This window comes from Bufo bufo, chromosome 1, assembly GCF_905171765.1.
Source record: "Bufo bufo chromosome 1, aBufBuf1.1, whole genome shotgun sequence".
Lineage (NCBI taxonomy): Eukaryota > Metazoa > Chordata > Amphibia > Anura > Bufonidae > Bufo > Bufo bufo.
In genome coordinates, this window is record NC_053389.1 from 581,659,186 (window position 1) to 581,683,323 (window position 24,138).

A 24,138-nucleotide genomic window follows, 5' to 3' on the forward strand; every position below is an offset into this window, starting at 1 on the left:
CTGCACTTTATTTACTGTCTTCTTGTGATGTTTACATTTTGTGCTCACATTTGATTGTTATGAGTTGTAACACACCCACTGGGTGGAGTGTGATCACATGTCGATATGCTAATTGTTTCACCTGTATATAATGTTGTGATTTGAGTTGTATCTTTGCTTGAAAAAGGCTCAAGTGTAGAGCCGAAACGTCGCACCACCTGGGTGAATAAAGGTTCACTTTCTTTTATCTCTTGGAGTGCCGCCCGTTTTTCTGGATTTATATATATATATATATATACTCAGTATTTAGCTGCCAATCACTAAGTAGGCCCTCCCACTAGACTCCTAAGTATAGGAATAAAATGCAAGTCATGCTAAATAATTTCCCACAGACTATATATCAATCTGCTCAGCTCTTTCTGCTCCATAACCAATAGTTACCCATAGACAGGACTTCATGCGCATTGTCAAAGATATATCGCCATTGTATTTAATATTTACAGGTATATTTTGTCTTGACTCTAGGATAGGAAACAGAGAGAATCTGAACACATCTACCGAGAAGGGCCCATTGAAGTTGGTCACAGAAGCACATTACAAGAACAAACTGTGAAGAAAGGTACAAAACAATGGGACACACTAGTAACATACAATGTGATTAACATGTATATTTGAATGGCTTCATCAAGTTGTGAAAAATACATTGTAAATAAAATCCAAAGAACGTATACTGATTTACCCAGAGTTAATGTCAAATTTGTGCTTCAACTTTGGCGCAAAATGCACTGATGTTTTAATCGTTTTTATTTTCCTAGGTAAGGGGCATGGATTAGTGGAAAAGGAGAATATGGTATAAAATGTGATCTTTTAACACCAAAATGTTCAAACATTCTGGTGTAAAGATCTGAAAGAAAGTAAGCTAACTAAAAGTTATTGTAATTTCCCATAGAGGAGCATATGGTGGGGATGAGAGTGGTAATGGTGTTACTCACAGACCTCATCATGGCTGGTTCCCTCACTCCTAGGGCTGTTAAAGTGAAGAGGAGGAGCACCTAGTTGTTGTCTTTCCCCCAGGGAAAACCCTGGTTTGAGTCTCCTGCCTGATGGAAGGTGGGGTTCTGACTTTTTGAAGTTTCTTGCACTAAAATTGCGTGACTCCAGTTTTTAATTATGGATGGGAAAGTGGGCATGGTTAGCTATTGTGGGGATTCGCTCTGGTAGACAGGACAAGTGGACGCCGTATAGAGGCAAAGACCAGTTTGTAAATCAAAAACTTCAGTGTTTTATTCACACTTTTGGCAACAAAACAGTCCATTTGCAGTTTTTGGTGTTTGTTCACACCTAGACAGTTCATACAGAAAAAGAGTCACCTGTTATCCTAGGTGTTAGTTCACACCGGATCGGCATTGCTCAGGACAGAGCAGACCTCCCAAACTCAGGCCTCCAGCCTAGCACACGGCTCAGATCCCAATCCAGTGATTGCCAGAGCTCCTCTGTCAGAGAGAGAGGTAATTACCACCAGCTGATACTGCTGGCTGGGTTTTTTATATAGGCCAGTCAATACTCGGCCTGGAACGTGGGGAGTAGTCACCCACCCAGCACTTTGACTACTCCCAGTAAGAGCTGTCCCGGATCAGCTATTACAGCCATACTAAATAGCAAGGTGTCAAACAGCAACTGCTGCTGACACATGAAATTTGGCTCTTACTCCATCGAGGCCAGGAACCTCAGTGACACATACCTTCCGTCAACGACGGTCCCTTGCGCCTTCCTACACTATGTTAATGAGTTTCACTCCAATTTATCAGTGAGACTTTTTAGAAAGTTTTAAAAAAAAAATTGAAATTTCATGCCAGTAGGAGGGTAAAGTAGGAAAACTAGAGTAGCTTTTCTAGGCAAAAATACTATGTTTAAGGATGAGACAAATTTATCAAGCATGTGACTTAATAGTGTGTAATAGTGATGAGCGTCAGGGGTCATATTCAAATTCGTGATATTTCGCCAATATTTTGTAGAATATTCATCGAATATTCCCGAATTCGAATATTCGTTATATTCTACATTCTTTTTTTTTACTCAAAAATCGGCAAGGAAATGATTGCGTAATATGTAAATATTACGCGATCATTACAGGCGTGGATCAAAAACATATATATAGCACTATAGAATATAGTGCTTGTGAGGAGGTGACAGGAGTCATTTATGAGGGGAGATATGTGTCACTCAGAATGTTGCAGGAAGTATTCTAAAGCGGCTTGCTTTTACCAGGAAAGTGTCACCAAGGTGTCCCTCCTTGGTGGAGTAAAAGCCATAGTCTAGGTGTCCACTAAAGTAGTTGGGGGACACCATATAGATAGTGTAGATGGTTCAGCTAGTTCAGGGCGGGCTTTTACTGGGAACAGGCAATGTCTTGGGTGGGTGCCTGTTCCCTAGGTTCCAGTCCGGGACTTGAGGCATGCTCATGTCCAGGGATCCTATTTAATCCTGCTGCAGGATCTTAGGTGTGTCTCAGTCTGGAGGAAAAGCAGAGAGTGTGAGGTAACACTGTCAGAGTGTGCTACGACTGCTGAACCCGGCTGCGAGCTGGATGTACTGGCTGTACTGACATGAAAAGCCTAAATAAAGAGGACTTTTGATGAACGGTTTGATGTCCCTGCCTTTGAACACTGGTCTTGTGAGTACGGTTCCCCACATGCTATATATTAGTTTTTTAGAATATTCGTCATTTTTTTCCAGCTTGACAAGCAAATTAAGCAGGAAGGAATCATAACTTCAGATAGAAAAAAATGAATACTCTAAAAAACGAATATATAGCATTATATCGAATATAGTGCTATATATTCATTTTTTAGAATATTTGTCATTTTTTTCCATCTGAAGTCATGATTCCTCCCTGGTTAAGTTGCTTGACAAGCAACTTAAGCAGGGAGGAATCATAACTTCAGATTAAAAAAATGGCAACTATTCGAAAAACAAATATATAGCACTATATTCGAAATATTCGCGAATTCTCGAAGTTGCGATATTTGTGATAAATATTCGTAATTCGAATATTCGTGCTCAACACTATTCGATAAATGTGGCATAAAGTACTCCAACACAGAGTCAAGCAAAACTGACAAATATTACCCTCATGATAAATTCCGTCCTAAATCTTCCACAAGACGGAGTCACAGTACTTAAACAGTTCCAACAATGTTATAGCAGGTTCTGAGGCTGAAACAGTGGGTTATCTTCAGAAACTCATCCCTACAGAGATATGCTTTCAAATAGCGTTCGGGTGTCCGCCTGGCCGTGTGGAGGCAAACGGATCCGTCCAGACTTACAATGTAAGTCAATGGAGACGGATCCGTTTGAACTTGACACAATATAGCTCAATTTTCAAACGGATCCGTCCCCCATTGACTTTCAATGTAAAGTCAAAACGGATCCGTTTGCATTATCATGAACAAAAAAAATAAAAAAAATATATATATTTTTTTTCATGGTAATGCAAACGGATCCGTTCTGAACGGATCTAAGCGTTTGCATTATAGGTGCGGATCCGTCTGTGCAGATACCAGACGGATCCGCACCTAAACGCAGGTGTGAAAGTTGCCTAAACAGTACCTCACACTTGCAAGCTGCCACAATAATATGAGAGAAACCTTTAAAACCAGTCAATGTCTGTGAAGTTCAGTAGCCTTAGACAAGCATTACCTTCACAGAAGTCTACTCTCTTTTTATGGCTGCACAACCTTCTTATGGATTATTATCTACAAACCTTCTGTGGGGTCTTTATTGGCTTTTTCCCTGAGTCCCAAACTTGGTTTGAGGCTGCTACAGAAGTCGAGATGCTTCTCACACTTCTGCATTTCAGCTAGCTGAGCACCAACTTCAACTCATTAAAGGGTTATTCCCCAATGCCTGGACACTTCATATAGATTAGACTTATCCTGCCAGCACCCACGTTGCTCCTTATCAGGGGATAAGGAGCGACGCGGGTGCTGGGCAGCAGGGTAAGTATAATCTATATGAGGGGCCTAAGCATTGGGGGGCATGTTTTATAGTTTGGATAATCCCTTTAACATCCCAGGCATGAGCAAAGCCCAGGGGTTAGGCTCTGCTCTGGCTGGATTTAACCCTGTGATTCAGCCTGAGGTACCTGTAGGTAATATAACATAGTTTAGCACATTACAAAATATCAATGTCATGTAATTTACCAAGTTCTATCACTAGCAGTGGCCTAGTTGGTCATCGTATTATCACACAAGATTATGTCTTTATATCTGTATAATCTTTATATACCAGAGTCTCAAGGCATTTCTTGGGAGTCACCAGTAGAAGAGACTAAATGTGCAGAAACTACAGCCAGTCTGGCACTGAAGATAGAAGAACCATGCAGTCACATGAAACTGACATTTGATGACTTTGTCCTGCATAAAATGCTTGGCAAGGGAAGCTTTGGAAAGGTAAAACTTGAATGCTCACTTAACACTTTTTCATGGTTCGCCTTCGGATATAACAACAGTTAACTAAAGGGTTTTGCAGGAAATTAATGTCTTATCCTTAGAAAGGCAAATCAATTTAAACAGTGCGGGTCCAACTCTAAAACCACATATACCCACTGTCAGCAGAATGAAGGGGTGCACAGTGCCCAAAGGTTTTAGTTTGATACTATCATGTGAGTTGCAATGGTTTAATTAGTCATATTAAAGAAACACTTACGGTGGATTTACACTGCCTAATAATCTGGAAGATTATCGGGAATGAATGTTCCTGCAAACGCTCATTCCCAACAATCTGCCTTTCTAAAGGTGCCACTGATCACTAGATGGACGAGCAACATTCTCCTTCATCAGATGATCCTGTAGTTCCTGTAGGCACACCAATTTTTTGGGCAGTAGATCGTGCTGTCTAAACAGAGATCTGCTTCCCAGAAACAATTATTCTGTATGGGGACGAGCGATCCCTCATCCTCATACTGTGGAGGTCGCTGCATGTAAATGTAGCGGTCTTCTTCACTGAAAGAGCAGCCGACTGTCAGGAAAGAACACTTCCTCCCCAACAATCTGCTGTAGCATTGTGCAGTGTAACCCCGCCTTTAAAAAAGAATGCTAAAAGTGTAGATTGGAAGTTCTCGCGGGCAGGATCCCCTGCCCTTGTACTAGTCTGTTAATATGTTCATGATCGTTGGGCCTGTATTGTTTAATATTCTGTATGTATACCCCCTGCTAGATGTACAGTGCCATGGAATTAATGGTGCTTTCAAATAGATAATATTAAAAATAAAATAATAATAAAAGTGTAGTTGTCCTCAGTGTGTGCCAGTCTGCAACATTTTCGGCATATTTCCAACACTCACAGTCTTGTAGAAATCCTGTAGAGAACAAAGGGGTTAATCTCCTGCTGATCTGCATCTTTAGCTGGAGACCAACATTAGGGGGCAGGGCTTAGCCAAGGGGGTGGAGTTAATGATCTTAACAATCATTTAGTCCTACTACAGACAGGACAGAGAGGGGAGGCTCCTACTCCAGCCAGTTGTCTTATAGCTTGCCACAGGACTGTGAGGAGGAGGGGCGGGCATGGGTCAGAGGTTTCTTTATATATTTCTCTGTTTTAACTGTAATATAAGACAAAATCAGGACTATTTGAAAGGAGATGGAAAATGAAGGAAGGGAGAGCTGGGATTTGATATTTTTTGGTGTGTATTTTCTATGTTTAGTGTCCTGGGAAGTCAATATTATTACAATTAGAGTAAAGAAATCAGGTAATATTACAGTAACAATGATATCTGCTGCTAAAAGAATAAAATTAATGGATCCTAACGTAATATTTCAAAAACAATATAAACTGCCTTGTAAATGTTTTAATGTCTGAATTAAAATAACGCAATGACATGGGTATTTGTGATTACCTCAGCCAACAAACCAAATGCAGTGATGTCAATAGTACATTTTTATATTTTCCCTTTGCATGCCAATATATCCGTCAGCATCTTTCATGATACACATCAGAGTGTTCAACAGAACAGTGGTAGCAGCTAATCATACGAGATCACAGGAATGAGAAAAAAGAAAGGCACCTTGAAATATAAACTATTGATCACAGGCTAAGCAAATCAGACACATCAGATATAAAAATAACAGCACTATTAATAAATAATATTAATAAATTATATAAGTACCCGACACCTGAAGCGCTACCAATAATAACAATTCAGAAAAACGTAAGCAGCCCTCATCTACATAAGCTTGTGCAGCGCTCAAATCATGGTAATGCTCTTGTCGGTTTAGACTATAATTTGCCTCATATTCAGAAAAGTGCTTGTTAAATGAACCGTCTCATATCCATGTAACTGCTATTCTAGGTCTTCCTCACAGAACTGAAGGAGACCAACCAGTTCTTTGCAATGAAAGTTCTGAAGAAAGATGTAGTTCTCATGGATGATGACGTTGAATGCACAATGGTAGAGAAAAGAGTCCTTTCTCTCGCTTGGGAACACCCTTTCCTGACACACCTGTACTGTACATTTCAAACAAAGGTACCAACATCCTTATAATCCAGTATTACAAGCTTGTTCTTTGTCATTGTTACCTGTGTACATTAGCCTCGATAAATAGAAGCGAAAAATGTACTAGTTAAATGGGGCACAAATAGGATTTCCTATATGAGGTGTCTTTAGCTTAGTTCCCATTAGATGCTCTTAATGGTGCATCTTCTATCACTTTCTTACACTATATGAGTATTTTTAAAGTGAAGGCTTATAAGTAGAGTTGAGCGAACACCTGGATGTTCGGGTTCGAGAAGTTCGGCCGAACTTCCCGTAAATGTTCGGGTTCGGGATCCGAACCGAACTTCGTCCCGAACCCGAACCCCATTGAAGTCAATGGGGACCCGAACTTTTGGGCACTAAAAAGGCTGTAAAACAGCCCAGGAAAGAGCTAGAGGGCTGCAAAAGGCAGCAACATGTAGGTAAATCCCCTGCAAACAAATGTGGATAGGGAAATTAATTAAGATTAAAATAAAAAAAATAAAAATGAACCAATATCAATTGGACAGAGGTCCCATAGCAGAGAATCTGGCTTCACGTCAGCAGAGAATCAGTCTCTTCATGCCATAGCAAAGAATCTGGCTTCATGTCAGCAGAGAATCAGTCTCTTCATGCCATAGCAGAGAATCTGGCTTCATGTCAGCGCAGAATCAGTCTTCATGTCATAGCAGAGAATCAGGCTTCACGTCACCCACCACTGGAACAGGCCACTGTCACACATTTAGGCCCCGGCACCCAGACAGAGGAGAGCGGTCCCGTAACAGAGAATCTGGCCTTATGTCAGCGCAGAATCTGTCTTCATGTCATAGCAGAGAATCAGGCATCACGTCACCCACCACTGGAACAGGCCACTGTCACACATTTAGGCCCAGGCACCCAGGCAGAGGAGAGAGGTCCCGTAACAGAGAATCTGGCCTTATGTCAGCGCAGAATCTGTCTTCATGTCATAGCAGAGAATCAGGCATCACGTCACCCACCACTGGAACAGGCCACTGTCACACATTTAGGCCCAGGCAGAGGAGAGAGGTCCCGTAACAGAGAATCTGGCCTTATGTCAGCGCAGAATCTGTCTTCATGTCATAGCAGAGAATCAGGCTTCACGTCACCCACCACTGGAACAGGCCACTGTCACACATTTAGGCCCAGGCACCCAGGCAGAGGAGAGAGGTCCCGTAACAGAGAATCTGGCCTTATGTCAGCGCAGAATCTGTCTTCATGTCATAGCAGAGAATCAGGCTTCACGTCAGCCACCACTGGAACAGGCCACTGTCACACATTTAGGCCCCGGCACCCAGACAGAGGAGAGCGGTCCCGTAACAGAGAATCTGGCCTTATGTCAGCGCAGAATCTGTCTTCATGTCATAGCAGAGAATCAGGCTTCACGTCACCCACCACTGAAACAGGCCACTGTCACACATTTAGGCCCAGGCACCCAGGCAGAGGAGAGAGGTCCCGTAACAGAGAATCTGGCCTTATGTCAGCGCAGAATCTGTCTTCATGTCATAGCAGAGAATCAGGCTTCACGTCAGCCACCACTGGAACAGGCCACTGTCACACATTTAGGCCCAGGCACCCAGGCAGAGGAGAGCGGTCCCGTAACAGAGAATCTGGCCTTATGTCAGCGCAGAATCTGTCTTCATGTCATAGCAGAGAATCAGGCTTCACGTCACCCACCACTGGAACAGGCCACTGTCACACATTTAGGCCCAGGCACCCAGGCAGAGGAGAGAGGTCCCGTAACAGAGAATCTGGCCTTATGTCAGCGCAGAATCTGTCTTCATGTCATAGCAGAGAATCAGGCTTCACGTCACCCACCACTGGAACAGGCCACTGTCACACATTTAGGCCCAGGCACCCAGGCAGAGGAGAGAGGTCCCGTAACAGAGAATCTGGCCTTATGTCAGCGCAGAATCTGTATTCATGTCATAGCAGAGAATCAGGCTTCACGTCACCCACCACTGGAACAGGCCACTGTCACACATTTAGGCCCCGGCACCCAGACAGAGGAGAGCGGTCCCGTAACAGAGAATCTGGCCTTATGTCAGCGCAGAATCTGTCTTCATGTCATAGCAGAGAATCAGGCTTCACGTCAGCCACCACTGGAACAGGCCACTGTCACACATTTAGGCCCAGGCACCCAGGCAGAGGAGAGCGGTCCCGTAACAGAGAATCTGGCCTTATGTCAGCGCAGAATCTGTATTCATGTCATAGCAGAGAATCAGGCTTAACGTCACCCACCACTGGAACAGGCCACTGTCACACATTTAGGCCCCGGCACCCAGACAGAGGAGAGGTTCATTCAACTTTGGGTTGCCCCGCAATATAATGGTAAAATGAAATTAAAAATAGTATTGAATGAGGAAGTGCCCTGGAGTAGAATAATATATTGTTAAGGGGAGGTAGTTAATATCTAATCTGCACAAGGGATGGACAGGTCCTGTGGGATCCATGCCTGGTTCATTTTTATGAACGTCAGCTTGTCCACATTGGCTGTAGACAGGCGGCTGCGTTTGTCTGTAATGACGCCCCCTGCCGTGCTGAATACACGTTCAGACAAAACGCTGGCCGCCGGGCAGGCCAGCACCTCCAATGCATAAAAGGCTAGCTCTGGCCACGTGGACAATTTGGAGACCCAGAAGTTGAATGGGGCCGAACCATCAGTCAGTACGTGGAGGGGTGTGCACAGGTACTGTTCCACCATGTTAGTGAAATGTTGCCTCCTGCTAACACGTTCCGTATCAGGTGGTGGTGCACTTAGCTGTGGCGTGTTGACAAAACTTTTCCACATCTCTGCCATGCTAACCCTGCCCTCAGAGGAGCTGGGCGTGACACAGCTGCGTTGGCGACCTCTTGCTCCTCCTCTGCCTTCGCCTTGGGCTTCCACTGGTTCCCCTGTGACATTTGGGAATGCTCTCAGTAGCGCGTCTACCAACGTGCGCTTGTACTCGCGCATCTTCCTATCACGCTCCAGTGTAGGAAGTAAGGTGGGCACATTGTCTTTGTACCGGGGATCCAGCAGGGTGGCAACCCAGTAGTCCGCACACGTTAAAATGTGGGCAACTCTGCTGTCATTGCGCAGGCACTGCAGCATGTAGTCGCTCATGTGTGCCAGACTGCCCAGAGGTAAGGACAAGCTGTCCTCTGTGGGAGGCGTATCGTCATCGTCCTGTGTTTCCCCCCAGCCACGCACCAGTGATGGGCCCGAGCTGCTTTGGGTGCCACCCCGCTGTGAACATGCTTCCTCCTCATCCTCCTCCACCTCCTCCTCATCCTCGTCCTCCTCGTCCTCCAGTAGTGGGCCCTGTCTGGCCACATTTGTACCTGGCTTCTGGTGTTGCAAAAAACCTCCCTCTGAGTCACTTCGAAGAGACTGGCCTGAAAGTGCTAAAAATGACCCCTCTTCCTCCTCTTCTTCCTGGGCCACCTCCTCTTCCATCATCGCCCTAAGTGTTTTCTCAAGGAGACATAGAAGTGGTATTGTAACGCTGATAACGGCGTCATCGCCACTGGCCATGTTGGTGGAGTACTCGAAACAGCGCAACAGGGCACACAGGTCTCGCATGGAGGCCCAGTCATTGGTGGTGAAGTGGGTCTGATCCGCAGTGCGACTGACCCGTGCGTGCTGCAGCTGAAACTCCACTATGGCCTGCTGCTGCTCGCACAGTCTGTCCAGCATATGCAAGGTGGAGTTCCACCTGGTGGGCACGTCGCATATGAGGCGGTGAGCGGGAAGGCCGAAGTTACGCTATAGCGCAGACAGGCGAGCAGCGGCAGGGTGTGAACGCCGGAAGCGCGAACAGACGGCCCGCACTTTATGCAGCAGCTCTGACATGTCGGGGTAGTTGCGAATGAACTTCTGCACCACCAAATTCAGCACATGCGCCAGGCAAGGGATGTGCGTCAAACCGGCTAGTCCCAGAGCTGCAACGAGATTTCGCCCATTATCGCACACCACCAGGCCGGGCTTGAGGCTCACCGGCAGCAACCACTCGTCGGTCTGTTGTTCTATACCCCGCCACAACTCCTGTGCGGTGTGGGGCCTGTCCCCCAAACATATGAGTTTCAGAATGGCCTGCTGATGTTTACCCCGTGCTGTGCTGAAGTTGGTGGTGAAGGTATGTGGCTGACTGGATGAGCAGGTGGAAGAAGAGGAGGAGGAAGCTGAGTAGGAGGAGGAGGAGACAGGAGGCAAAGAATGTTGCCCTGCGATCCTTGGCGGCGGAAGGACGTGCGCCAAATAGCTCTCCGCCTGGGGCCCAGCCGCCACTACATTTACCCAGTGTGCAGTTAGGGAGATATAGCGTCCCTGGCCGTGCTTACTGGTCCATGGAATCTGTGGTTAGGTGGACCTTGCCACAGATGGCGTTGCGCAGTGCACACTTGATTTTATCGGACACTTGGTTGTGCAGGGAAGGCACGGCTCTCTTGGAGAAGTAGTGGCGGCTGGGAACAACATACTGTGGGACAGCAAGTGACATGAGCTGTTTGAAGCTGTGTGTGTCCACCAGCCTAAATGACAGCATTTCATAGGCCAGTAGTTTAGAAATGCTGGCATTCAGGGCCAGGGATCGAGGGTGGCTAGGTGAGAATTTAGACTTTCTCTCAAATGTTTGTGAGATGGAGAGCTGAACGCTGCCGTGTGACATGGTTGAGATGCTTGGTGACGCAGGTGGTGGTGTTGGTGGTACATCCCATGTTTGCTGGGCGGCAGGTGCCAACGTTCCTCCAGAGGCGGAGGAAGAGGCCGAGGCGGCGGCAGCAGCAGCAGAAGAGGCCGAGGCGGCAGCAGCAGAAGAGGTAGCAGGGGGAGCCTGAGTGACTTCCTTGTTTTTAAGGTGTTTACTCCACTGCAGTTCATGCTTTGCATGCAGGTCCCTGGTCATGCAGGTTGTGCTAAGGTTCAGAACGTTAATGCCTCGCTTCAGGCTCTGATGGCACAGCGTGCAAGCCACTCGGGTCTTGTCGTCAGCACATTGTTTGAAGAAGTGCCATGCCAGGGAACTCCTTGAAGCTGCCTTTGGGGTGCTCGGTCCCAGATGGCGGCGGTCAGTAGCAGGCGGAGTCTCTTGGCGGCGGGTGTTCTGATTTTGCCCACTGCTCCCTCTTTTGCTACGCTGTTGGCTCGGTCTCTTCCTCCGAACTGTGAAAGTCAGTGGCACGACCTTCATTCCATGTGGGGTCTAGGACCTCATCGTCCCCTGCATCGTCTTCCACCCAGTCTTGATCCCTGACCTCCTGTTCAGTCTGCACACTGCAGAAAGACGCAGCAGTTGGCACCTGTGTTTCGTCATCATCAGAGACGTGCTGAGGTGGTATTCCCATGTCCTCATCATCAGGAAAAATAAGTGGTTGTGCGTTAGTGCATTCTATCTGTTCCACCCCTGGGGAAGGGCTAGGTGGATGCCCTTGGGAAACCCTGCCAGCAGAGTCTTCAAACAGCATAAGAGACTGCTGCATAACTTGAGGCTCAGACAGTTTCCCTGATATGCATGGGGGTGATGTGACAGACCGATGGGCTTGGTTTTCATGCGCCATCTGTGCGCTTTCTGCAGAAGACTGGGTGGGAGATAATGTGAACGTGCTGGATCCACTGTCGGCCACCCAATTGACTAATGCCTGTACCTGCTCAGGCCTTACCATCCTTAGAACGGCATTGGGCCCCACCAAATATCGCTGTAAATTCTGCTGGCTACTGGGACCTGAGGTAGTTGATTCACTAGGACGTGTGGCTGTGGCAGAACGGCCACGTCCTCTCCCAGCACCAGAGGGTCCACTAACACCACCACGACCATGTCCACGTCCGCGTCCCTTATTAGATGTTTTTCTCATTGTTCCCGTTCACCACAATTTTGAGAATGGCAAATTTGGGAATGCTTTTTCAACCCAGAACAAAAAGTCTGCTTTTACAGTCACTACAAATAACTTGACCAGCTAAAACTGTGCAGATTTGGTTGAATAGAGATGTGAGACCTGTTTTTTTTTTGCGCTGTGTGACAGTTATAGGTTTAATCACAGAATGACACTTCTATCAGCACGCTAGCGTGTTTCTTAGGTTTTTCTGAATGACACTATCAATACCTTCAATGTAAGATTATCTTTTTGGGATAGATTTCAAGTAGGCCTCAAATACCACAAACTAGTTATTTTCAGAATGGCAAATTTGGGAATGCTTTTTCAACCCAGAACAAAAAGTCTGCTTTTACGGTCACTACAAATAACTTGACCAGCTAAAACTGTGCAGATTTGGTTGAATAGAGATGTGAGACCTGTTTTTTTTTTGCGCTGTGTGACAGTTATAGGTTTAATCACAGAATGACACTTCTATCAGCACGCTAGCGTGTGTCTTAGGTTTTTCTGAATGACACTATCAATACCTTCAATGTAAGATTTTCTTTTTGGGATAGATTTCAAGTAGGCCTCAAATACCACAAACTAGTTATTTTCAGAATGGCAAATTTGGAATGCTTTTTCAACCCAGAACAAAAAGTCTGCTTTTACGGTCACTACAAATAACTTGACCAGCTAAAACTGTGCAGATTTGGTTGAATAGAAATGTCAGGTCTATTTTTTAGGCGCTGGGTGACAGGCTCAACTTGCCCCTGATGTAATATATGGCCAAAAAATAACCACACTGTTGATGGTTAAATGCACTTGGGTGACACAGGCTCAGCCTGCACCAGATGTAGTATATGGCCAAAAAATAATCAGACTGTTGATGGTTAAATGCACTTGGGTGACACAGGCTCAGCCTGCACCAGATGTAGTATATGGCCAAAAAATAATCAGACTGTTGATGGTTAAATGCACTTGGGTGACACAGGCTCAGCCTGCAGCTGATGTAGGATATAGCACAAAATAACCACACTATCGATGGTTAAATACACTTGGGTGACACAGGCTCAGCCTGCAGCTGATGTAGTATATGGCCAAAAAATAATCAGACTGTTGATGGTTAAATGCACTTGGGTGACACAGGCTCAGCCTGCAGCTGATGTAGTATATGGCCAAAAAATAACCAGACTGTTGATGGTTAAATGCACTTCGGTGACACAGGCTCAGCCTGCAGCTGATGTAGGATATAGCACAAAATAACCACACTATCGATGGTTAAATACACTTGGTGATAGCTCGTGCTGGCGCACCACAAGTCACAAAATGGCCGCCGATCACCCCAGAAAAAAAAGGATCTAAAAACGCTCTGGGCAGCCTCAAAAAAGTGAGCAAGTCAATAATAGCACTTCAATGATCCACAGCTGCAGATCGATCACAGAATGAAGTCTTTTGGAGGAGTTAATCTGCCTAATCTCGCCCTAACGTCGCAGCTGCAACCTCTCCCTATACTGATCATAGCAGAGTGACGTGCGGCGCTACGTGACTCCAGCTTAAATAGAGGCTGGGTTACATGGTGCACTGGCCAATCACAGCCATGCCAATAGTAGGCATGGCTGTGATGGCCTCTTGGGCCAAGTAGTATGACGCTTGTTGATTGGCTGCTTTGCAGCCTTTCAAAAAGCGCCAAGAAAGCGCTGAACATCGAACCCGAACCCGGACTTTTACGAAAATGTTCGGGTTCGGGTCCGTGTCACGGACACCCCAAAATTCGGTACGAACCCGAACTATACAGTTCGGGTTCGCTCATCCCTACTTATAAGATAATAATATGCAAAGCACTAAGATATACACTGCAGTAATATCCTTGTAAGCATAGAAATTATATAAAGATCAGTACACACAGTACCGGATTTACATTTCGGGAATCAGAAGGCACAGAATGTCTAGCGACTGAGGCTCTGCCTATCAAGTAGAGCACAACTTATAGATTTAACATATGGCTTTATCCTGCCAGTGTCAGATTGTGCAGGGACACCCCCCAACTGTTAACACCCATCTTAACCTTCAGTGCAAACAGCTAGTAATTCATTCCTAAACTTTTAGAAAGAATAAGAAAGGAATGGCACATCATAGATTTAAGAGAATAGATGCTCCATAATTGTTAGATTGGTGAGGTTCTACCAGAGGGATCCCCAATGATCATGAGAACTTGGACACCGTGGAGCAACCCCTTCCCCCCCCCTCCCAAATGAACATTGCAAGAGGTCAGGCATGTACGTGGCCGCTCCATTTATCTCTATGGGAATTCGACAGGTTCTTATGAGGAGAGGATGTCCCAGCGGTAGGACCGCTACAGAGCTAATAGTTATCCCTTATACTGTGGATAGAAGATAAGTTTACATAACCGGAATACCCCTTTATCTAATAACGAATACTTTTGTATTATTATATGATAATATAACTTTGTAAAATTAGAAGAAAAAAAACACAGATATACAGAGCAAACCTACAAATTACACTGTATAATTGCCATTGCCTGTATGTACGTGAAAAGTAGGGATGGAAAATTTGTAATACACTAAAATATCCTTAGCTTTTACTTTGCCTAGTCACTTGTATATGGATACCCAAAGACCTTTGGCTCCCTCCGGTGACAATTTGCCTGCATTCATCATGAAGTAAAGGCTAAATCCTGTCTGTAGGTGTAAGGTGTACTAGTGTAACTGCACCTTGTGGGTACCCCATGCTGATAAATACTACTGGGTCTGTCTTTATGTGTATGCCCCCATGTTGGAACCTATGTGCCAGTTGTGCAGGTAGAATGAAACGAAAGCAGCTGGTAAGAGAACTGTAGCTCTGCCCAATTATGCCTATTACTACAGGGCTCAACTAACATCTATTTAAAAGCATTTATTGAGCTACTACATTCAATTAGCAGGTGATTCACACACTAAAGGTTTTTTTGTAACCTTATATGATTGACTATATAGATAATCTGTCAAAGGGACATCAGTTGATTTCTAAATGAGCCCAGGTCTGGAGCAAAAGACTTTTTATGGGATATATCCGAATGTTTTACAAGTTATCTCTAATTGATTCCTAAGTTCCGTGATCGATCAAGGCATTTGTTTTGATTGCTATATAGGAGTCAGGAAATATATTTTTCTTGTTAAAGGGAATCTGTCAGCTCTGAATCACACTACAAACTATAGTAAGAAGAGTATAGTGTAAGCAATGCCGAGTCCGGTTATGTAATCGTTATCTTCATACTCACTTGCATTTTGGTGCTGTGCTCTGACAAACTAGCAGTAAATTGCATTGAGAGGAGTCCTCTTTAAGTCCTCTCCATTGTGTGTGTGAGCTCAGGAGTCCTGTTGTTGTTGGAGAGGACAGTCAGTTCTGACAATGATGTTTTTAAGATTAGGGGGCTACCTATAGCACAGAAGTGGGGGGATCTAGAAATATGGATTTCAAATGGTCCTCTCATGTTAAAAACATCATTGTCAGAAGCTCACTGTCCTCTCCAACAACAACTGGAACATTCCCCTGCAACCAGACCAAGTGTAAGACCTGTCCATACATAATGACCACTTTGACAAGGTACAGATCCCCAATACACATTAGAACTTCAAGATCTCAGGTACCTTTACCCTGCCAAATGTGGTCTACTTGATTGTATGCACCAAAAGTCATACTGTCTCTATGTCGGCGAAACAGGTCAAAAGCTTAAAACATGAATGAACTCTCATCTCCACACAGTAAAAGAAAAAAGGAAACCTTTGCCTGAACTGAAATACTTTTGCAGCCTTGACCAAAACACACAGCCATGAAAGTTTTGATATTAAAAGGAAATTTCAAATCTCAGAAGGACAGGAGAGTCTGGAAATACAAGCCCATGACCCCCTTTGACACACTCAGATCAGGAATGAATGTGTCTCATGAATTTATGTCCTTCTACATCTCTTAACGAATGTTCCCCTCAGACCTTTTGAGTCATCATAATTATGAATGTTCCCCTCAGACCTTTTGAGTCATCATATTCATGGACCGGGTATCTATTAGAGGACAGTAAAACTTTCATACTCCTAATCTGTAAATCTCCAACAATTTACTGCTTCAATTGTTTACTCCTCCACTCATATTGACCTGCTTTACATCACTTGTCTCATCTACCTCATTATTCCTTTGTACTTGTACTTTGGTGTCTAAAGGTGGATCTTCAGTTGCTGTCTTAAAAGATGTCCTGAGGAAGAGGCTTAAGTCTCAAAAGCTTGCAATTATGTCATCATCTTTTCAGTTAGCCATTAAAGTAATCAACACTGAGGAATCTCAATCTTTTTTTTTATCTTCTATGTAGTGTATATTTTTTACATTATCAAGTCAGTACATTATCAAGCAACTACCTTATATAGGTTGTTTTTATTTCGTCTGGATCAACAATCTACGATAATAGGTTGAACCATTTCACCATTAATATATTGCTGTGTTTATTTAACCATCGTAAATGTGGTGTACATGGAAGCATAAATTGTCAAGACCCTATGCCGGGTCTACATTTGCGTTGTAAGCTCCAGCACTATATTCTGGTCACTGTATCTGGAATGTATGCCGGACAAAAAGTACAACACACAGCATTTTTGTCTGGGCAAAACCCGGTATATATGCCAGAAAGAGATCCCTGCTAAATCCCATTATAGTGAATGGGGATCCGGCGGTGCGCGGCGGTATCCGGCTATACCGGATACAGTGAACTCCGGCAGTCAGTTCCTCTACCGGAACAGAATGCTGGAGTTCACAGCACAGGTGTGAATGTGACCTTAAGGTTTCTAAGCACCCCCCCCCCCCCCCCCCCCCCCCAAAAAAAAGCACCCAAATCATGGAGAACAAACAAGGTCCATTATTTAAAAGGACTGTCCCAGACTCCCATAATTTAAACTGATCACCTTTTTAAAGCTAAAAAGTGTCTGATCGGTGGGGTCTGACCCAACCCAATTCTTCAATGTGAGACTGATGGAGATACTTGACCACTGAACTAAGCTTCTCTTCAGCAGTCCAATAGATATAATCTGTGTTTAGTGATCATGGGAATCCCAGAGGTTGGGCCCCCACCAAACAGTTTGTATCTATTAGAGGAGTCATTTTTATTTTAGAATAGTTCAGGTTAGATTACTATATTACATGAGATACTTAACAAAACTGCAAATGTTTGCAGTTGCCAGCTGATTCCTGCACATGGCATAACAGTATATCAGCATTTCCCGAGCACATTGCATACATTTCTGCTCATAATAATAATGTCCCCTGAACACATTGTATACAGTAAATGCTAGCACAGTCCATAAAATCATACTGTCTCCCGAGTGCACACTATAAATGATGGTATAGTACAAAAGATAATAATGTTTCCTGAGCACACGGGGTACTCTATACACAGCTCTGTACGACTAACATTTCAATAGATTGATGTCTTTCTTCTCTTTAGAATACACCCATAGAAACCCATTTCTTAGTTCAGGGAAACCACCAAGGCAGACGTTGTATAAATCACTGTTCATTTTGTGCTTAATTTAACAGCCAATTACTACTCTGTCCTTTTACCATCAAACACAATTCAATCAAAGATGGTGTTTAAAAGTCAAATGAAAAATGCAGAGGATAGAGCAAGGTTCAAACAAAGAGTAAAGATTTTTCTGCCACCTTTTAATTCAAGTATCATGCTGGTTCAGAATTGATTCTGGATCTCTCTGACCTTTTTCCCAGCTTGATGGTCACTCAGCTCATGAAAGGTTTTTAAAAAGGAGAGAGATTCCTCCGGTCCAATAGGCCTTTCATACTTTGAAGAGTGGGACCACGTCTACTGTGTAGAATCACACATAGGCTTATTTGTAATGAGAGCAGCTGGAGTACCTAGTATGTGCCTGCCGAAAACCCGAGCAATATGTCTGACAAACATAGGCCTGAGAATAGAATAACTTTTATAATACAAACTTTGACATTTTCATCTAATTTAATTATTTGCCAAAAGTAAAAATCTACCATCAGCAAGTTTGCTTTAACTAAATAGTTTACTAGTTCATACTGATTAATTTATTAACCCCTTAGTGGCCTGCCTATTTTGCACCTCAGTGACCTAGCAATTTTTTTCTTTATTGCATTCCACAAGCTATAATTTTTTTCAATTTTCCCTTCATTGTAGCCGTAAGAGCCTTGTTTTGTTTTGTTTTATTTTTTTATTTTTTAATGGCACAATTTTTATTTTTTAATGGTGATTAACTTTTGTTAACTCTTTCTGGGAAAACAAACACTTATTTTTTACATTTTAAATTTTGTGGTCTAAACAACACGATAACTGTATTCTCTTAAAAACTGTTTTTCATTGCAGCTTCCCACAACCCATAATATACATATATTATATATATTTATATATATCTATATATATATACCAGTACAGACCAAAAGTTTGGACACACCTCATTCAAAGAGTTTTCTTTATTTCATGACTATGAAGGCATAAAAACTATGAATTAACACATGTGGAATTATATACATAACAAACAAATGTGAAACAACTGAAAATATGTCATATTCTAGGTTCTTCAAAGGAGCCATCTTTTGCTTTGATTACTGCTTTGCACACTCTTGGCATTCTCTTGATGAGCTTCAAGAGGTAGTACCCTGAAATGGTCTTTCAACAGTCTTGAAGGAGTTCCCAGAGATGCTTAGCACTTGTTGGCCCTTTTGCCTTCACTCTGCGGTCCAGCTTACCCCAAACCATCTCGATTGGGTTCAGGTCCGGTGACTCTGGAGGCCAGGGCAGCTGTGTATCCACCTGATTTCTCCTCAACGCAACTGATGGTCCCAACCCCATTTATAAGGCAAGAAATCCCACTTATTAAACCTGACAGGGCACACCTGTGAAGTGAAAACCATTTCAGGGGACTACCTCTTGAAGCTCATCAAGAGAATGCCAAGAGTGTGCAAAGCAGTAATCAAAGCAAAAGGTGGCTACTTTGAAGAACCTAGAATATGACATATTTTCAGTTGTTTCACACTTGTTTGTTATGTATATAATTCCACATGTGTTAATTCATAGTTTTAGAGTGCCTTCAGTGTGAATCTACAATTTTCATAGTCATGAAAATAAGGAAAAACACTTTGTATGAGAAGGTGTGTCCAAACTTTTTGTCTGTACTGGTATATACATATACCATATATACATGGCTATAAAACAACATCCTACAAAAGGGAATATGTATTATTGGGACCCTAAATACAAAGATACGAAATACAGTAGGCAGCACTCTTAAATAAGGGAAAATAAATCCTTATTCACCCATGTGAATGCTGCCCTTTTTCTAATCTCCTCTCTCTCTCTCTCTCTCTCTCTCTCTCTCTATATATATATATATATATATATATATATATGTGGGGGATTCGCGTTTTGTAGGCAGATTAGCCGACACTATACAGAGGCAAAAACAAAGTCTTTGACTTAAACAGTGCAGTGTTTATTCACATAAACAAAAATGACAGTTCGTCGTCTTGGTGTTCATTCACACCACGTCAAGGTCCACAGAACAAAAAGCATTCACCTTGTCAGCGGTTTTTGGCAGTAGCAGTCCCCAACAAGGCTTTAGGTGCTGCTTCCCAGCAATGTGGCTCCTCAGCCCTTTAGTACGGCACACATCATGCAGATCTCAAACCACAAGACTCCACAGATTCACTGTGAAATGTAGGATAATCCACACCACCCAGCTGAGACTGCATGGCTGGGTTTTATATCCCTAACCAAAACCCGGTCTGAAACGGGGTGAGCAGCCACCCACCCTGCTCCCAGTAAGAGCCGGCCCGGATCGGCTTTACAGCCACACTAAATAATCAATAGTGTCAGTCAGCACTAGCTGCCACTGACACTTAAAATTACCGGCTCTTACCTCACCGAGGCCAAGAACCTCGGTGACATATCTTCCGCCAATGACGGACCCTTGCGCTTTCCTACAATATATACACAGAGCTTTTGGAGAACAGTGTATTATGCTGTCAGTAGAAAAGAGTGACAGGCAATCTATTAGGTCATACTTTTGGAACTTTGGCTGTAATTTAAAAGCATTGAATACCCGCATTCACAGGGGACAACCAGGTGATAGAATGAGCCCTCTTCCCTCTGAAAGCGCTTAGATGCTGCAGTCAAGAGGTTAAAGACCATTATGGGCAGTCACTAACAGGTTAATATATTGCTAAATGAGTCAGTGTTTTGTAAATATATTACTTTACTTATCAGATAGTAATCACACACTGTATTAAAGGCCCTTTACACAGGCCAAGAATCGGATAGATCATCGCTAACAAGCGTTCAATAATAATGCTCATTAGCAATGATCTGGCAGTGTAAATGTACAAAACACTCGTTCATCGAGTAATTGGATTGATTGTGAGAACCCAAAAACCTCCTCGGCAATAGCGATCGCTCCTCCCCATGTCCTGGAGGAGATCGCTGCATGTAAATGCCTGCGGTCCTCCTACATCAGCGAGCAGCAGAATGTCGGGAAACGCTCCCTTCCCGACCCAATCTGCTGTAATATCGTCCCTGGTAAAGGGACCTTTATACATCAGTGGAAACTTTCACAATTCTGCTGGTTGCTATTGGAATAGTCAATAAGTTTGTCAGCAGTCAAAACAGTAAATAGCTTACACATGAAAACTGCATTTTCATCTCACAGATGTTATCCACACTTATCCCACCAAAATCCCAACGGAGAGCATATATAGTATTATAGCACTTGCCACCTAGAATCCGTCAGCCTTGTGCAATTTTTTCTGGCGCGCATCTCTTGCATGGCATATATTATCATACTACACCTAAAGTATTACTATTAAGTGCCATGGTAGACATGTCTATTTTTTAAGTAAATTTTTTATGGCTGATATCTTTGTCTTTGTCTAATCTAAGCCATGTTGAGTCACATTAGGTTGTCTAAAAAGTATAACAGCTCCAAGGTTGTATGAAAATATGTGCAAAATTCTGTTAGTAGAAAGACCTGTGGAGCATTGTGCCCGCAAATAGGCATCTCTATGGCAGATTCTGTCTCAAATAGGCATCTCTATGGCACATTGCTTCTCAAATAAGCATCCCCTGTGGCCCATTCAGTTGCAAAATCATCACTTACACCCTCACATGGGGCCGTTTGTTGCATTTTTCCTACAGACTGCCTTGAAATATGACAGATCTCATCACACTCTTGCACAGGCCCTTTCAAGCATCGTTCACAATTTAACACACATTTAACAAAAAAAACACTAGAGGAATTTATCTAGTAGGTGGATTTGAGGTTAGTTTTTATAGTGATATTTATATTGATAATTTGAGTGTGATAATTGATATTTATATTGATATTTGAGTTTTTATATTGGAGTTGCTATGAGCACCTGCACCAAGAGCAAGTGCAATGTAGAATGCACTCCTTCAGTGTAAGTACACGTGGGAATACTTGCATGAAGTTGTGCCTTTTTTGTGTTTTTTTTTTTTTAAAGTCACCCTTCATCATTGTGACATACAAGTGATCTACACTGAAATCCTGACTAAATTTTTATTTTCTACATCTGAAAGTGGCATGTGAAAGTGCAGCTCTCAAAATGTCACAAACTTCTGGACAAATCACCCCGTGTGACAGTACTTGTGACATTTGCAGGCCACATTTTCACATACCAGGTTCGATAAATGTCCCTCACTATTCAGAGGCAAGATATTATGCGAAAAACACTATTAATAAACCTCCCCCAAAGGATTTTGGTAAACTTTGGAGGTGTTCATGAGCTTACTATCTTGCTGAAAATTAGTTAGTTAACGTTCACGTTCATTTTTGGTATGCAACTAATGGAAACACATAGGGAAAACTGATAATGTTGATTTTTTTAAGACACCCCAAATAAATCATATTAAAAAAAAAAGATTATGACTTCTGTATTTTAAAAAAATGACCATAAAGCATCTGGTGAAGATTGCTCACCACAAATGAACATGATTTGTCAGCAGATCTGTTAATTAAACCAAACTCGATCAATCAATAATTTGGCAATGTGCAGTCTTCAGATATTTCATGATTTAACATGTTGTATCTATCACATTAGAGGCACTTTTCAATAGCCTCAGGGAAGTTATGAGTCATTTTTTTGCCTTTCTGTGGTGTAGTTTTGCCAGGAAACTGACTCATTATCAGTTAGACCTTCCAGATACAAGTTCATTTATACCACAGTCACGTCAGGCACCTTGACTGCTCATAGGTGACTAAGTTTCTCACTACTAAAACCAACTGACTAGTGATAACATATGGGTGTCATACTAAAAGAGAGGTAAAATTATGTATTCACTTATGTTTTGTTTAATTGTTATATAGATTTGGTCATTTCATATGTACAATTTATTCACATCATTCTTTTTTTCTTGGACAGGAGAACCTATTTTTTGTCATGGAATATCTCAACGGAGGCGATCTAATGTTTCATATACAGAGCTGTCATAAGTTTGATCTTGGCTTAGCTACGTAGGTTTCATAAATATATATATATTTTTAAATGTTTCCGAAAATATTTTACCCCAATTCATACAAGATTGATAAACATAAGGGGCTTTCCCTTCTCAGACATATGGCATATCCCAAATCTAGACCTCCACCTGTCAAAACATTATAGGCCGTTTCACCAGGAATGATGGCGAACAGAAGATGCATCAAATGGAGAACAGGATGCAGAGGTGGCTTCTGTATTTCTTTCTGTAACTCTTACAGACCGAAATCGAGAAAGCTTTGCACATGTGCAACTGCTTCAAGCCCCAGGGGAGCAGAATGGAGGATGCGAGTGGTAGTGGCTCTGGCTGCAATGATTATTCACAGTGGCAATCCTTACATCGATGCTCCCTAGGGCCAGGGTAGTCATAGGAAGGTGCACCATTTCTTCCCTCGGGGCACACCCTGATGTTGGGACTCCTGCCTGATGGTAGATGCAGTGACTGGCAAATGGTGCTGGAGTCAGTAACCAGACCAGTTGTAGAAAATGAAAAAGTCTCTGTTTAAAGTGCAGAATGGGAGTTGTATTACATCCAATGGTATCAAAACACAGTTCCAAACAATACACAGTACAAGTCTTCCCAGATAGCAATGTATGGACATAGGACAGGATGGGGAGTGTAGTACTCCTTCCTCTTTATCTTCCCCAAGTCTCTTTCAGCAGACTATAATGCTGGCAATATTATTCTTGCAATGGTGGCTATAATTCCCAGTTGAGGGGTACAGGATTAAGATTCGGTTGGCCAGACCGTGTCCAGGAGTGAAAGGTGTTTTAGCAATGTCCCTCTCACTGAAGTAACGTTTTTATCAGCCTTAAACAGCAAATACTTGACTAACTAACTCTAATATAGTGTATTACAATGTAATAATATATTAAATAATGTTACATAACATTATATAACAAGAAAGAATTTGCATATACCCTATTCTGGGGTACTGCACAACCACATCTCCATTCAGTCTGCAGCTGTGTCACCTGGTTGAACAGAGTTCACTAGACTCACTCACCTCAATATGTGTGAGGTACCAGAGGTGATGATATAATGCCATAAGTATCAGAGATGAGAATACCAAGAGTTATACAAATAAAAACAAAACTTCTAATATGATTTAAAAAAATAATATTTTTTTTGCAGTGCTGTTGAAAATGCATGAAATATAATTAGAAATTCAAAATGTTTAAAAAAAATTAGATATGTTATAGGAGAACTCTACAGTGTAAACTCTCAAAAA

The 24,138-nt window shown here is 42.9% G+C and overlaps 1 protein-coding gene across 1 annotated transcript in view; it reads left to right on the top strand.

The window, feature by feature from the left end:
- The window catches only part of PRKCQ (protein kinase C theta), a 101,618-nt gene that overhangs the window by 46,239 nt on the left and 31,241 nt on the right, over positions 1-24,138 (top strand). The window contains 4 exon segments of the mRNA XM_040413326.1: positions 505-598; positions 4,270-4,430; positions 6,329-6,502; positions 22,793-22,884. Coding sequence (XP_040269260.1) covers positions 505-598; positions 4,270-4,430; positions 6,329-6,502; positions 22,793-22,884 — 521 coding nt within the window.